General features: G+C 40.5%; 1 protein-coding gene across 1 annotated transcript in view; it reads right to left on the bottom strand.

Annotated features, from left to right (window-relative positions):
* RASGRF2 (Ras protein specific guanine nucleotide releasing factor 2) overlaps positions 1 to 16,415 on the bottom strand; it is a 225,033-nt gene that overhangs the window by 111,973 nt on the left and 96,645 nt on the right. The window contains exons 8-12 of the mRNA XM_028114573.2: positions 14,130 to 14,239; positions 13,234 to 13,352; positions 6,912 to 7,072; positions 5,940 to 6,006; positions 5,247 to 5,383 (exon numbers count right to left, since the gene is read on the bottom strand). Coding sequence (XP_027970374.1) covers positions 5,247 to 5,383; positions 5,940 to 6,006; positions 6,912 to 7,072; positions 13,234 to 13,352; positions 14,130 to 14,239 — 594 coding nt within the window. The remainder of the gene's footprint in view (positions 1 to 5,246; positions 5,384 to 5,939; positions 6,007 to 6,911; positions 7,073 to 13,233; positions 13,353 to 14,129; positions 14,240 to 16,415) is intronic.

Below are 16,415 nucleotides of genomic sequence, written 5' to 3'. Positions count from 1 at the left end.
TCTTACTTAAGGCAATACCTGTTCAAAGGTCACTGTCTACTGTGACCTACCACCACCCTTTGTACCTTCTAACACTTCTAAGTAGTGGGAAGAAAGGTTAGATTCAATTCTTCTCTTTTAACTCACCTTTTTATGTTAAAGTAAAAAATTCCCTATTGATTCCAAAGAAGCTATTTTAAGGGAGAAAGCATGTGAGAGTGTTACAGATTTGTCTATACAAGGTGCACATTTTCACACATCTGCCCAAACCAAGCTCAGAGGTGAATTTTAATTCTGCATTTTAGTTAATACCCATAATTACAGAAAAATCTGTTTAATACACCATTATGTATGACAAGAAGACAAGCATAAATGAATGCACTATATTGAAATGAATGGTCAAATCCTCAGCCTCAAATTTTTCCCTATAAATAGATGAAAAGGGAAGAATTATTGGTCAAGACCATTAGCTATTTGTTCGTTTTGTTGGAGGTGCCAACAGTTAATTATGGCCTTACTGGTGTAAGTAAAGGTGTAATTAATCATTCAAGCAATTGTTACTTCTAAAAATTACAGCTTCAGAGAAGAGGCCTGGCAAAACCAATAGACTTAATTTTTGTATCGAGTTCTTTATGTGAAACTGGGATTGTATCAATAGTCAGAAACCTCTTTATTATCATAAATAAGAGCCATATGTGATTAGTGTAACATGGTACAGTAACTTAGCAAGGTGGCTTTAAACCAAGTCACAGAAAAATTAAGATCTAGCAAAACAGAGTGACACAAATAAAATGACAAAATAATGGAGAACATATTCATAATTTGACTTGAAGGAAAATGTTTATTTCCTTAGTCTGTAGAATAGTTCCAATGAATAACTGTCCATCTGGCATAAACATAAGAAATAGAAATGGTAGAAAATGTTAATCTCATTGATAATTATAGAAATGTAAATTAAAACCAGTAGAGAATCATACCACTTTTTTCATTAAATAGGAAGATGTGATAAATATGACAAAATTCAACAATGGCACAGGACTTAGAAAAAGTCGCACAGATATCTTGCCGATGATGTAGTGAAATGATGAGTTACAGATTTCTTACGTTTTGGCAGTCTGTCAAGTCACGAATCGCGAAGTCATGGAAGTGATCAGGCCCTCTGTACGAACCTTACCCTCTGTGGGGAAGATATGCCAACAAGGGACCTTGAAAGGGAGGGTAACTCCCTGTATAACAATGTTTAGCACCACATCACATATTAATGCTAAAACCTGGAATATATCCAACCATTTAGGAAAAGCTGGAAAAGTGGTATGTTAATGTGGTAGTGTGTGTGTGGCCATTCGAAGACACCAATATGAAGAATCTTCAGGAATACAGAAAGATATAAATGAGGTAAAACACGAAAATGATGTATATATACACTGGGAGCCAAACTGTAAAATTATTTCTGCACGGCAGGATTGTGGAGGTTTTAGAAATGGAAACCACTGATTTTCAGGGCCAAGTTTCTCCAATTTAATTGTGCAAAAGTGATCTGTGGAGCTTGTTAAAGCTGGGGGGATGTCTGGAATGTAGACTCAGGAACCTGCAAGTTTACAAAAACCCTTAGGTGGAAATACTTTGATAAATGTTAATTTAGTGGGCTGAGTGTTTGGGAGTATTTTTAGCTCCTCTTTATGTCCACATTTTTACATATACATAATAAAATATTAAACAGTACACTTTCAAGCATTCAGGGGGCTCATCTTATTAATAATGAACATGTCCAGAGACGTATTGGGAGACTGACAAATACCATCAATGTATGTATAGCGCATAATTTCCCCCATAAAATGAAAATGCTTTAAGCAGAGAACAAAGCCAGTTGAGATGCAGGCTGCTAGGTGGCAGGCTAGGCTCAATCGACAGTGGGGCACTCTGTCCCTACAACCCACTGACCAAACCCCGCATTGGCAAAATCGCTAAGTACCTCAGAGCACTCACTACCGTACTCAGGCCTCAGTAGCAGTGGACACGTGACCACTCCCTCCTCTTTGGTACATTTTCCTCACTTGACTTCCAGGACACCACACCCTCATGGCTGTCCTAACACACTAGTGGAACCTTCTCCGTCCTCTTGCTGTCCTCCACGACGCCTGACTCAGTCCATGGCCCTTTTCTCATTTCTATCTCTACTTAACTCCCTAGGTGGTCGCAATACTCTCACAGCCTTAAACACGACCTAAATGCACAGACTCTCCCACCTGGACCTCTCCCCTAAACGCTGGACTGCTGCTCACTTAACAACTCAGTATTAGTGAGTTGCTTCCTTAACAACTCCATGCAAATGTCTAATAGCCTTCTGAAACTGAACCTATGTAGAGTAAGCTTCTGATATTCACTGCAAACTCTCTGTAATGACAACTCCATTCTTCTAGTTGCTCAGGCCAAAAACTCTGAAGACATCCTTGATTCTTCTTTTTCTCTCATGACCCAAATAAAAGCCATAATAAAACCCTGTTGGCTCTACCTTCAGAATGAATCCGGAATCACAACCCTTATCTCCAGCTCCATTCCTGCCTTGCTGAGCTGAGCCTTCAGGAAGTCTCGGCTGGGTTACTCCAGCAGCTTCTCATTCAGCTCCTTGCTGCCACTCTTGCCCTCAGCTCCCAGTCTATATGAAACACAGCTGGGAAAGCGATCCCTTTAAAACTTAAGTCAGATCATGGAATTCCTTTGTCAAACCCTTTAAGAGATTTTCATCTGACTCAGAGTACAAGCTAAAACCCTTTCATTGGTTTAGGGGGCCCTCCCTGGTTGGACCTCTGTTACCTCTCTGACTTCCTCTTTTCCTAATCTCCTTCTCATACATTCCACTTCAACCACACTGATTTCATGCTATTCCTCAAAATAGGCAGTGTCCTCCTACTTCGGAGTCTTCACAAATGGCTCTTCCCTCTCTTTGAAATGATTTTTCCTTCATCACATATCTACATGGTATTTCCACCAGTTGCTACAGCCTTTCTTTAGCTGTCTCCTGCAACCTGAAGGGACCACCGTTTTAAAAGTGTACTGACCCAGACCTACCCCCAGTAGTGCAATCTCTCCTACCCTGCCCTATCCCCTTCTAGCATAAAACAGTATGTACTTATTTATGACATGTATTGTTTATTTTCGATCTTCCTCTCACTAGAATGTAAGCAACATAAGGTCAGAGAATTTTTGTTGTTGTTACCTCTTTTGTTCGTGATATATCACAGGTGCCTAAGCAGTGCCTGGCATATACTATCATTGCATAAATATATTGTTGAATGAATGAAATATGTGTCAAAGCCACACAACATCAAGGCTCCATCAAACATAATAATTTCATGAATTATATCATTGTCACTCAAAAAGATAGAACTTTCTATTAGCCTTATTCTCCAATTCACTTGTAGATACAATCTGGTAGAATTTAACATATTAGCCATAGAGACTTGGGGAAAAAATATGAAGTTGTGTACTTCTGTCTCAAGATGGAGTCTAAGTCGGAAGACTCACGTGGATGCTTACGGCAAACAAAGCATTTTACCCTTTCTTTAAAAAACCAGTTATAGGATCCTCCATGCACCCAAGGGTCTGTCTTTCTTTCACAGCAATGCCTCACCAGGCATGCTAATGAAGGCCTGGATCTTTTATCAATTCTGTATCTTAGGAGCCCCAGTTGTATCATAAGGTAGAAGCTAGAAGCAGCTAGAAAAACACCTTTGCCCACTCCTTTTCTCCCCATTCTTTCTACTTATCTTGGCTTCACAACACCTGCAAAATTTTGTTGCACTAAGTTGTCCCCAGACCTTTCTTCCCTACTGGCCTGCCCATCTCTTTGAGACCAGGGACCATCACCATATCCCTGATACCTACACAATACCTGGCAGTATATGTCGATTGCTCAACAAACATTCATAGAACCATGAATGATTCAGAGTTTTGTAAGGGAAGAGATATATTCCAAACAGACTAAAGTATTAATTCATGCAGTACAGAGCTAATGAAAGTATTGATAAATCACAACAAGGATATAATTATGTAAATACAGAAGACCCCATGTTTTCATTCTTTTTTTGGCCAGAAAAGAAGTGCCTTCACTTGAAGCTACTTATTCACCATCAAAGGAGTCCTGGGGTATATAAGCATAAATCCAGCACTCCTGTAGAGGATGTTTAGAATGCTAATAAAAGACCATTAGGATTAGTGTAACTTTGGACAAACACTTAGCCTTCTAGACCTCAGGTTCCTCACCTGTGAAGTGGGCTGATATTTCAGTTTACCTTCAGAATACTATTGTCAGGATCAAATTAGATTAAGTCTATAAAATTTCTTTTGACACATAAAAATAATTATTTTGCCCTTCATTGTCTTTCTATTTTCCCTCAGTTTTCAGTCACTCAGAAAAAAATTAACATTTTTATCTAAGTCTTATACACGAATTATTATGAGCTCTTCAGAAAAAAAGAAAGCATTTGAATCTACAGTATATGCTTTTTCCATTTGCCCCAATCCTCCTTGAATTAATAACATAGAAAATAATTACCAAGCCTTCTTTTAATATTTTCCCTACATGAACATTTTTCTCCTATATCAGCTAATGGAGTAAAAGTTAATGTGGAGCGTGGATTTAGGAATGCCTAGGCCCAATCACAACTAGTTTTGATATATTTCCAATTTCTGTATAAATGCAGCAATTCCTTAACTGGGCATTGCCGATCAAGGAAAAGTAAACAAATCTGTTTCCTGATTTTTTTCTATATAAAATACAGGAAAGCTCATTTTCAGGTTTCATACTACAGACAGTATCTCATCTTCGATGTGATTCTTTAATTTGTGATTTCTCACTACAGCCCTTCTTAGCTGTTTTTGTATCTCTCACCATTTTCCTACCTCAGAAACAAGTAAGCATAAGATAATCTAGTGGGGGGTCACTGGAGAATCTACTGCTAACGGGGCAATTTTAACACTGCTCAACACAACTGATTACACTTAGAGCCTGTACAAAAATGCCCAGGAATTAAAATGCAAGGACCACATTTCAGGTAAATTTTAACCTTACCAAGAAAAACAAACAACAGTAACAAATGGTCCCAGCTAACAGGATACACAGGGGTGATGGCAGTGACCACAGCAACCAGATGTAAGTTTGTTAATAAAAACAAAATAACTAAAAATCTCCCCCTACCAAGTTTACGTTGTGAAATTAAAAACAGCAACAGCAACAACACAACTTACGGCAAGAGCCACTTGCTTACCTGACTTATGTCACTCGTCCAGGCAGCTTTCTCCTGGCGTGAAGGTGCTAACAAGACTACAGTGAAAGGGGCAGAATCAGGAGGCTCCACTACTATTTTAAAATCCAGGTGTCCAAACACTTGCCCAGAACCTTTGGCTTCAACACACGCAAAGCAAACAATTAGATGTGAATACAAAAATATGAAAAAAGAGAGTTTCACAGAGTTCTACTAAGATGATTGATGTGTGTTCAAATCCAGAATCTCATTTCAGCAACATGTGTACTTCTCCGGCAAGGGGAAGCCTTTACGAAGTTCAGAGGTAGATAAAGAAGCTGAGGTCAGCAGGTTACTCAAGACTCGGATCCCTGGCTCCTACTCATTTCCTGTTCTCTTTTCTTTTCTTTTCTTTTTTTTAATTTCCATAATCTACAGAATTCCAACACTCTCTGATTCAATTCCTTACTTCTCTGCCTGTCACTGAAAAAGTCACTATCATGAGACAAATTCAGTAAAATATGAACTCCCAAAGATGTTTTAACGAAGTTCACAGGTTAAATGATTCAACAGAACTTCTCGTACATAAATGACTTCAGGGAGTGTATTTTCAACATCTTCCCTGCCTCCTTAAGAAGCTCTTCATAGCTCTAAGTAGGTAAAAACCGTAAGACCTCGTTATTCTACCATAATTCTAAGACATAGAATGTGACTTACAGTCATCATCACTCGCATCGGGCTCCTCAATCAACGTACATTCTATTAGAGAGAGAACCCCACCTGTCTGGAAACAAACCAATTGTTTCATTAAGAGGCTGACAGTCTTGCATACATTGGGAAGCTCAGATTTATAAACCTTTATTCAAATTGCCACAGAAGAAAGCACAACAGTTCTGCATCACAAATAATTTTTCATAGATTCCAAAACTAAATTTAGTTGTGTAAAAGCAATTAAACTCACTAAACTTCATGATTCTTCTCCCCCAACCCACGCTCACTCCCAGTGTTTATAAATTGAGCAGGTCGGCCTGTGGGAGACTAGTTGGCACCTTGAGAGTGAATACAGCTGAGCCCACCAACCAGGAAGCGCTGTACGCAGTGGAAAAACATCATCATGGCACAGGCTAAGAAGGCAGGCACTCTTAACAGAAGGTATAGGTAGGCAAACTTTTTCTATAAAGAGCCAGATAGTAAATCTTTTAGGCTTTGCAAGCCATATGATCTCTATCGCAGCCACTCAAATCTGCCATTTTTAAAAGCATGAGAGCAGCCAGATAATAGGTAAACACACGAGCGTGGCTGTGTGACAATAAAGCTCTATTAACAGGCAGCAGGCTGTGGGCCGTGGTGTGCTGACTCTGTATAGAGCAAGATAAAATAGCATTTCGCAAATATTGGATCAGTACACTGTAGTGATTTAAGAAGGACTTTTATAGCTCAATAGTAATTGTTCTTTCCAGGTGATGATTTTAATTGTACTTCTTTATGGAAACACACACTTAAATTTCTATTATTTTGGATACAACTGACAACAAAGTACATGTCAAGCTTAGCAACTGTATGGTTGCCTCACCATGCACCTGTGACAATCTGGGTTTTTGATACTAGGCATGGGAAAGCCATAATTAAATTAACCTCAGCACCTCTCAAGTGCATGGACATAAGTGGAATAGTCATGTAAACCCGTACCTTGAGCAGATGGAGCTTTCCTCCTGAGCTTCTCGTACAAATTAAAAAGTGTTTTGTAAATAAGAAGCACTGTCTTTCTCCTTCCTTTTTCAAAGACAATGAACCCAGGCGAACTTTACTAAGTTTCCCCCTCTCAACAGAAGGTACTTGAATAAGAGAACCTGGTGATCACAAAAGTGAAGAATACACAATTAAAATTCTGTCAAGTGAGAGCTGTTCTTGATGCAACAAACTCTAGGGCCTGCTTCCCAAGATACCAGGGACTTATTCGATGCACGACTCATCGGAAGTAAACCCGCTACACTCTGAGCAGAAGAGACAATGCATTGGGTCTTAAGGGTCCAAGTAATTCCTACTACTTTTGTAAAACACTTCAGACTCATTGATTATTCATCTATAAACTTTACAATAAGTTTGAAAGAAAGACAAACTGGGATTCAAACAAGGCACGTCTGCCATCCGTCCCTTGGTGATCTGATCTCAGTCAACCTCTTTACTTAAAAATAAGATACATATTGTATAATTACATATGATAATAATGACAACATAATAAAAATAGAATTTATTCTTCCTGAGGCCATGAAGGTAGACAGAGCATATTAGTAGAGTTTACTTTGTATTTAAAAAATAAAATTTACAATGCATGTATATTATAAAGATACACAAATTATACAATTCAATGCAATTTAGTTAATTTTTAAAGGGCAGCTATTTCAGGTTCTATTGAAATTATGTGTGATGGGGCGCCTGGGTGGCTCAGTCAGTTGGTGTCTGACTCTTAACTTCAGCTCGGACTGTAACCTCAGGGTTGTGGGATCAAGCCCCACACAGGCTCTGTGCTGGGCATGGAGACTGCTTGGGTTCTCTCTCTCTCCCTCTCCCCCACCTTGTGCTCTCACGTGCTCTCTTTCAAATAAAATATAAATAAATAAATAAATAAATAAATAGTGAGAAAAATTCTTTGTGGAATCTAAATGGAAAAGAAGTCATGAAGTCTATACCCAGAGCATTCCTGTGAGCAAACCTGTCTTCCATTCAATGTGAGAAGCTGTACAGAGACTTTATAATTTCACCTTAATAATGCCCTCCCTCTCCCCACAAAATAAAATTCCAATCTAAGTTAGATATCAAACCAAAAAATACTAGGAAAGATTCTTGTAAATACCTTGACTTCTGAATTACCCTGAGTCAGCAATATTTCTACTATTCGTTCAATCTACTACCTACCCCAAATGCAGCCTTCCAAAGGCACATATCAGTCCCATAAGAACCATTAAATGCATATCTAACCCTTTAATATTAACAGGGGTCAGCACTAAAAAACGAGATTGCAGGCAACCTCATTTCCTCTTCATACATTTTCTGCATTTCTTGATTTTTTTTAATGAGCATAGATTACCTCCGTAGGTGGTGAAAACCCCACTAAAGTTGTTCGTATATGTATAATGGTAAAACTAGGACTGTGTGGGTCACAAAATGTTCACATTAGCATATGAATATTCCAAACAGCATCTACTTCTTAACAGAGATCTAAAGAAGGGTGGGGTGGGGGTGGGGGTGAGGGAGCGGGTGGGATCCCAGCCTCCACGTGCAGATTCCATCTATTCAGGTGAGTGTTTAGGTGGGGCTGCCTGACAGAGGCAGAGTAGGCAGCTACTGGGGGGGGCGGGGGGGCAAAGAATAGCATGGAAGGAGTCCTGGGGGAGGGTGTGGGACTGAGGAACAAGGGGCAGGAGAAGGCTTGACTCCACTGAAGGGAACAGGCAGGAGGAGAGGGAAAAGAGGAGGTGAGGCAGGTGGGAGCAAGCTGTCAGAACGCGCAGGCAGCAAGAAATTACATTTGATGAGTAAAGGAGGGGTGGGGACAGCAGAAGGCAGAATGCCTGGAGAAGTAAATGAGCGAGTAATAGCAGAAGGATCATACTCATGGGGCTCACGGGCTGGAATGAAAGCCAGAGGAGCCCTTTCGGAGGACCTAGTTCACCCCTCATTTCACAGAAGAGAAACTGACGCCTCAGGGGCTAAGCAGCTGTCTTAAGATCACACCAGAGTGAGTGGCACAGCCAGGAGACAGCCGCGGATTCAGCAACATTAAAACTGACCCTTGGAACGGGACCGGATGGGAGCAGACAGTACATTCTAGCTTTGCCGCGGGTGGTCGTGAGATCAGTTAGGGCAGGCTGGAGCTTAAGACAAATATCCTGGTGGATAAACAGGTGTAGAAGTCATTTTCAGAAAGGGACCCCAGTTCACGAAGACTCAGTATTATGTGTTGTTAAGTGCTTCTAGCATTTAATGATTTTGTAAAACAGAAATTACAGAATACCCTGCTAGCTCATATATTCATAATACTGTGAATTTCACCTTTCAGGTAAAAAAAAATAAATGTTTCATTAGCAACGATACACTAATCTGCTTGATCTGTAACTGTTCATCTCGCTATGTACATTAGGTATATACAGAAGTCTATACATCAGAATTTAAAGTGAGCAATTTCAACACTATTGTTTGGTTTATAAAGTAATCATTTTGGAAAAAACATGTTAGGTGGATTTTTTTTTCACATTTTATCTTACATTTGACCTGGTGTTTAAACACAACTATAAGACTTGGGGACTCCTCTCTAGTTAATACAAGGTAAAGGAATATTTAGTATTAAATTGGTAATTCCTCAGTATCAGACCATTGCTGCAACACAGTCCCTTGCATCTCTATCACCGTTCAACCTATTAACTGGGGTCAATTTACAGCAAAGCTTCTGTTAATTCAATCACTAAATGCCGAAAGAGTGGGATTCAGGACTGGCTAATGCCCTTACTCTTCATTCCACTCAGTAGTGAGAAGCAACGAAGAGCAATTTCCAGGTTATCTGGTTAGGTATTTGAGAAGGTACAATTACTTCCAGACCCCATGTTACAATTCCAAAGAACACCGATACACTGAAAGGACATAATTTCCAGTCTGGGAATGATTAAGGTACCACAGAGGTCCAGGTCTCATTCTCAATGCATTTAGCTCTGAATTCGGTCACCTGCACTTAATGATCCTGAGTCACATTTCCACAAGACGTTGACTATATATAACGGGTTTTGTGCAAAATGTCAACTTAGAGTGCCTTATCGTCTACTAAATATTCATATATATTTCATGTTATTGAAAAATAGAAACTCATTCCAAAATTTAGATCTTGGTTTTTAAATTTATATCATATTCACACAGGCACTAGTCTAGATGCTCCTGTGAGCATTATTAGTCCGTTTCATTTTCACCACATCCAGGAAAGCTGGGTACTATTAACTCCAACGCAAGGAGAGCAAATGGAGGCAAAGGAGGGTTAAGTAAACTGCCCAGTATCCTACAGCAAGGAAAAGGAGGGGGCAGGATTTGACCTCCAGTGACGTGGTTACACTGTCTTCCTATTGTTGCCTTGGACTCTTACACTTTAGTTCAACAAACTCTGAGTAGACTTTAGAAAATAAATGACACTGGGACGCCTGGGTGGCTCAGTCGGTTAAGGGTCTGCCTTCGACTCGGGTCATGATCCCAGGGTCTTGGGATCGAGCCCCGCATCGGGCTCCCTTGCTCCCTGTTTCTCCCTCTGCCACTCCCCGCTTATACTCTCACTCTCTCTCTCTCTCTAGCAAATACATCAATAAATAAATAAATAAATAAATAAATGACATTATCAGACTGCAATATGATAGAGTCCTTTGCATCCTGCTCATCAACTGTTTAATCATTAGAAACAATTTACAATAAAGCTTCTGTGATTTCAATCACTAAATTCCCACAGATTGAGATTCGAGATTAGCTGATGCCCCTATTCCAAGGAGGCCTTTTGGCTGACCTGGATGGTTTCTTTTTTCTAGTCCTCAGAATAACAATTCATTTAAGATTAAAACCACACATATATTTGTGCATATGGGCGCACACACACACACACAGAAACATACCTCATACCTTCCCTAAAAGTAAATAACACAAATACTAGTGGACAATTAGAGCTAGGTTGTAGTCCATTTCAAAGAAAATAGAATCCTTCAAAGTTTAAAAGAATGAGAAACCCACTTCACTGGGTTTTAAAATCTGTTAAGGGTATTAAGGAGAAGTGATAATAGGAGCAACCAAAGCAAAACAATGTAAACTTCCCAAATTATATGTAACTGGATTCCTTTCTACTTTCAGATTCAGGTCTGATTTTTTAAAATCAACTTTATTGAATAATTCCTAAACACACTAACCAGCCAAACAATACAGAAAAATACTGTAAAGACAAATCATTATATCAACATCAATACAATAATAACATCAGATATATTAATAGCTGACAGAAGTGCTTTAAACATGTGGCACAAACAGGCAATCAATAACATCTGGACAGGAATCAAAGGGAGGGCTGTCTCGTGGGGGCTTTTCCTCCCGGTGCATTGAAAAAAAAAATGACTTATTCAATATACTCGGCCTTCCAGCATTTTTCATTAGAGATGTTTTTTTTCAAACTTAGATAAGAGCAGTCTAAGTTTGTAGAAATAAATGTTTATGCATAACACTTTTCAATCAAAAGACCTTTCAGAAATAGAATACTAGTTACAGAAACATTTGTTTGCATTCTCATGTATTATAAAGCTCTAGTCAATTAGTATTTTTTCCATGAACTCCAAATACAAGAAAGATACAAAACAAGACATCTAACAACTCAAACTGCAATTCAACAAGCAATTCCATTTACTCCAATGCCAATGCCCGTCTTTCAGGTATCTATAATGGAAAGCAGCATATAAGGCAGGAGAGAATTCGTAAACACAGCCCTCCAGAGTTACAATGGCTGGGAGCAACAGGCGTGCCAATGTGTACCTACAATGAACGAGAGGATAAAACATGCATGAGGAGGGAGGGGCCTCGAAACCAGGAGCAAGGTAAAGTCATTCTAACTGGAGGGAAGGGGAGAGAAAGATGAGAAAATTGTGAAAGGCTCCCTAGAGGAGTCTGACCTGAGCCCAGAAGGACACGCAGACCTTTGATAGGCACAGAAGGGATGGACAAAGGCAGTCCCCATCCCCGGGCTGGGGACAGCACACGGGAAGGCACAGAGCCAGGCAAGGGTCAGGAAGGCAGGAAGCCATGTGGGACACAGTCTGTGCGGAGGAACAGAGGGGCATTAGGGAGGCCTGATGTTGTTTAGCATTATACTGCGCCATATTTAAAGGAAAATCAATATCAAAAGCCAAAAATGAGAAAAGTTATCATTTCCTAAAATATACTTCCAAACTTGAACATATGTGTAATTTCTCTCTCTGTAAATAAATAATGGAAAATAGAACAGCGCATGTTACATTTTTTAAGTATTCTGTGCAAAAAAAAGTATGTTCACAGCTCAAACAATGTCTTGTTGGATGAGGTAAAAAAAAAATGCTAAGCAGCACATTTTGGTAGGCAACAGAAATGCAAATATCTCCCAATGATATCGGCACATTAGGAACAGAAACTACATTAAAGGTTAATCCTAGTTCTAAATTCATGTGCCACTGCTCACCAAGTTCAAAACTATGAATGTGCGCAATGTATCATCTCAGATCAACTCCATGGGGCATGCTCCCTTCCCTCAGAACACCTAAGCACTGAAAAAGGACTTTGGATGGGGTTTAGGCCCTGGAGGGAGCTGCACTGTTCGGTGGCTGCTTTCTCCACAGCTTCAACACTTCCAAAGCTTTGTATACTAGGGGATGCTTGCCAAGCACCCACCCCACAGACAAGACCCATTCCCCATTGCCAAAGCCTGTCGGGGGTCAAGAGACATTTCACTGGGCAACTGGAGTTGCCAAATGAATCAAATCATATCATGTGGGGCTGATCCAGAAGTGCTGATGAAGAAGGGGAACAAGAGACAGCTGTTTTCACTTCGGACATTGTCCCCACCGCTATGGGAAAGGGCTTTGAGTAACGCAAGTTTCTCTTGGGCCTTGGCCTGTGTATCGTCGCCACCTGGCATTGCCACTCTCATCGGCCAGACCGATCTGTCCTCCTTGGAGCTGTAGAGAATGTCTGGTCCACTGAGGAGGAGAGTCCAGTCAGAATGTAATTTACTGTCCCACTCGTGCTTTACTATTATTGTGTTGCTGTTTTTCATGGCCCCTGAAAAGAAACAGCACAAAGGTGGGCCTCACGCACAGCCTCGGTCAAAGCCAGGGGGATGTCCTGCATGAACAGTATCAATCACACAGCTCCATCAAGCCTGCTCCAAAACGCCTTCCGGGATCTGCCAGGGATAATGTGACAGTCACAGAGATCGTTAAGACCGTGGGTCCACCGAACAAGGACTTACCTTGGCGGATGAAAGTCTGGCTGGTGTCCAGCAAAATATCACAGCCCTCTACAATCATTCTTTCTATGGCAAGGTTCTTCCTTATGTTTTCAGTGTCACTCACTTCATCGTGCATTATCCTGTCAGACACAGCACGGACAGATCACAGGGAGAGATATTTGCTATAGCCCTAGCCGGTATGCAAAGAGCTCTCTCTGGGAAGCTCAGTTTTGAACTTGGATCAGTATAGCTGAGGCTGTGGGGAGAGCAGACCTCCAGGCTTCAACCAGCCATGACTCAAACCAAAGCCAATGTACATCACGATTCTAAATGACAAGTGGGTCAGCGCCCAATGAGTACCCTGGGGATGTTGCTTATAAATGCAACAGGAAAGCAACATATTATTTTATGAACAGCTCCCTTCACTGAAATTAGAATGCCATTCCTTAGAGGTGGAGCAAATTAGAGACCTTTATACCATTTATTCCATATAAGCTAAAGGAACACAGATGTAAATAATTCCCTGAAACAGTGAAAACTCACTGAAAAATCCAAAATACACATTCTCTAGCTTCCTGTCAAATATGAACATAAAGATACAACTAAAAATCATTTTCCCCTATTACGCTAAAAGAAATGTTAACATTTTCGAACTTAAACCCAAATAAACCTATAATCTCAATTACATAAATTCACATGCTATAAAAACATTTTCAAAGATATATTTTTTCTTGGTTAAAATTAATGTGTATGCTGCTTCAGTACCATCTGAAGAGCTAGCATTTCATGTTCAGGTGAATCTGAGAAGCTGGACTATGTCTTGCTTCTTGTTCCCTGGACGTAAATATATTAGGTTTCCACAGAGACTAACTTACTGCTTTCTCGAATCAAGCCTTTACTATCAGTTCTCCACATACCTGGACAGTTCCTCTAGTTTCGATTTAGCAAACTCCAGACTTTTCCTTTCCACATGCTCATGGGGTGTATGAGCTAGGAGTTCATGAAGTGTGATGATATACCTGGGGATCTAAATGCAAATAAAGGCCATCGTGAGCAAGAGGTCAGGATGAGTAACCCTAGGATGTGCTCTTCTGTGCCATCATGTCTGAGAAGCTCATCTCCACTTTAACAGTTTTGAAATGAACTATGCTTCAAACTTCACACACATACACATACACACATTCACCAAGAACACAAGAAGAGAGTAATAAAATATTATGTTCCAAAGAAACCGTTGTTTCTTCAGATTTTTTAATATAATCATATATTTCTTAATCATAAGATTTGAAAGTTGGCTCAGAGGGAAACATAAAGCAATTATCAAGTCACATGAGTCTGTATTTTAGATATATTCGCTCACAATTTTTTTATTTAAGAGCTAGAAAGAGAGAGCACGAGAGGGGGGAGGGACAGAGAGAGAGAGAGAGAGAGAGAGAGGGACAAGCCGACTCCCTGCTGAGTGGGGAGCCCCACATGGGGCTTGATCCCAGGACCCTGAGATCATGACCTAAGCCGAAGTCAGATGCTTAACTGATTGAGCCACCCAGGCGCCCCCACAAAATTTTTTTTTAAATTCACAATCCTACTGCAATGTTCTAAGAATTAAAACTTGGGAGAAGATATATTCACCTTTATTAAATTCTCATCCTACTTTACCTTAACTCGTCCTTCTAGCGGTAAAAAGTATTGTTCAATCACATTATTTACTTATACTTTTGTTTATGGGTAAACTACCTGAATTCTGTCAAAAGCAGAAACTCCACCAGCCCTATGAAGATTTTAATAGAACACAGTAGAGATTTAACTCAAGTTATAGCGATCCTACATATTCATTTTTTACTGGCTTACAGACTAAAATTTTTTAGAAAGCCGGGGCAGCGGCCTTAATTTTAATAACAACATGCATGAACAACAGGTATCATAACACTGCCTGCTATGGGTCAGATCGGAGCTCGAGGTTGGCATGTACACCCAAACCTTCACAGCAACAGAAGGGTTATTTCTCCATTTTTCAGAGAGAAGGAGGAAACAAAGTGTGAAGCAGTCTGGTGACTTGCCCAAGGTGGTCTCACAGTAAATGCCAGAGCCAGCCATGCTCATGACTCTAACAGGTGCATGAACCCACTGGATCTCTTCTGTGGGGCCTGGGGTCTCACTCGGCCCTTGAAAGGACTTCTGAGAATGAAGAAAGTAAAACAGCCTCCCAGGGTGCCATGCCTAGCTCCTTCCATCCTGTCCTGAGGTGTTGGCGGCTCTATCCATGGATCTGCTTTTGCTCTTGTTCAGGTGGTGGCCTTCACTGGGTTACTTACTGTGGTTTACTGAAAGCCCATGTTTATGCATGAGCACAAAGGGCAGTGACATCAGCACTGACATGGATCTGTAGCAGATACTCTGGGACCGTGTCCTAGGGAATGTCATCATATGAAGGTTTTGGACGTTCAGACACAGACTTCTTAGAGGAGGGAGACTCCTTTCTCTGTAAGACATGTGGAGGACGCTTTCTGTCTCTCCATCCCATAAAACTTCTCCTGGTAAAGGCCCCTGGGATACGTACACTTTCACATATCCCTTTTGCACAATGTCATGATGGGTAAGTTTGCCTCTAAGTCAGCAGTCCTACAAGAAAATCAAGGCAATCAACAGCTAATGCACTACATTTTTCATAACAAAGAAGGTAGGAGTGGGAGAGCCTGACACTTAAAATGCATGCACTGATAACCCACAAAACTAAGTTTAGTCAATAGCTTCATGATCTTCCCCCATTAATTAAATCTATTTTAGAGAGCTCCTTGGCTAAGATTCAAGTAGATGGATTTGAAATTCGGAGACTGGCCCTCTCTACTTTCTGGCGGAGGAACAAACAAGCCTGAAGCTGCCAAAAAGCTGGGAAAGGACGTTCTGCAGAGACGTGGACAGCTCTCCAAAGAGCTCATCTGTATAGTCAAGAGCTGATTATAAATCTGTTCCCCCTCAAAACCAAGAATCACAGTAAGTGCTGTCCAGACGAATCTAATTCTCCTTTCAGTTATGGAACAATATTTGTCACTTTATAGACATTAATTAGCTGGCTCTCCAATTACAGTGACTAGGTGGCTAGAGCTGCAAGTGGCTACTTTCTGGAGAACATCTCACACCACTGTTCTTGTCAGGGGCAGACCGCACGATTTGCTTGCCTATGGACTTACGAGCAGCTGAAGCCA

Source organism: Eumetopias jubatus, unplaced genomic scaffold, assembly GCF_037043125.1.
Source record: "Eumetopias jubatus isolate StellerSeaLion01/CBP00866 unplaced genomic scaffold, mEumJub1_p1.0 scaffold_5, whole genome shotgun sequence".
Classification (NCBI taxonomy): Eukaryota; Metazoa; Chordata; class Mammalia; order Carnivora; family Otariidae; genus Eumetopias; species Eumetopias jubatus.
The sequence above is the reverse complement of the archived record's forward strand: the minus strand, read 5'-3'. Positions and strand labels throughout refer to the sequence as shown.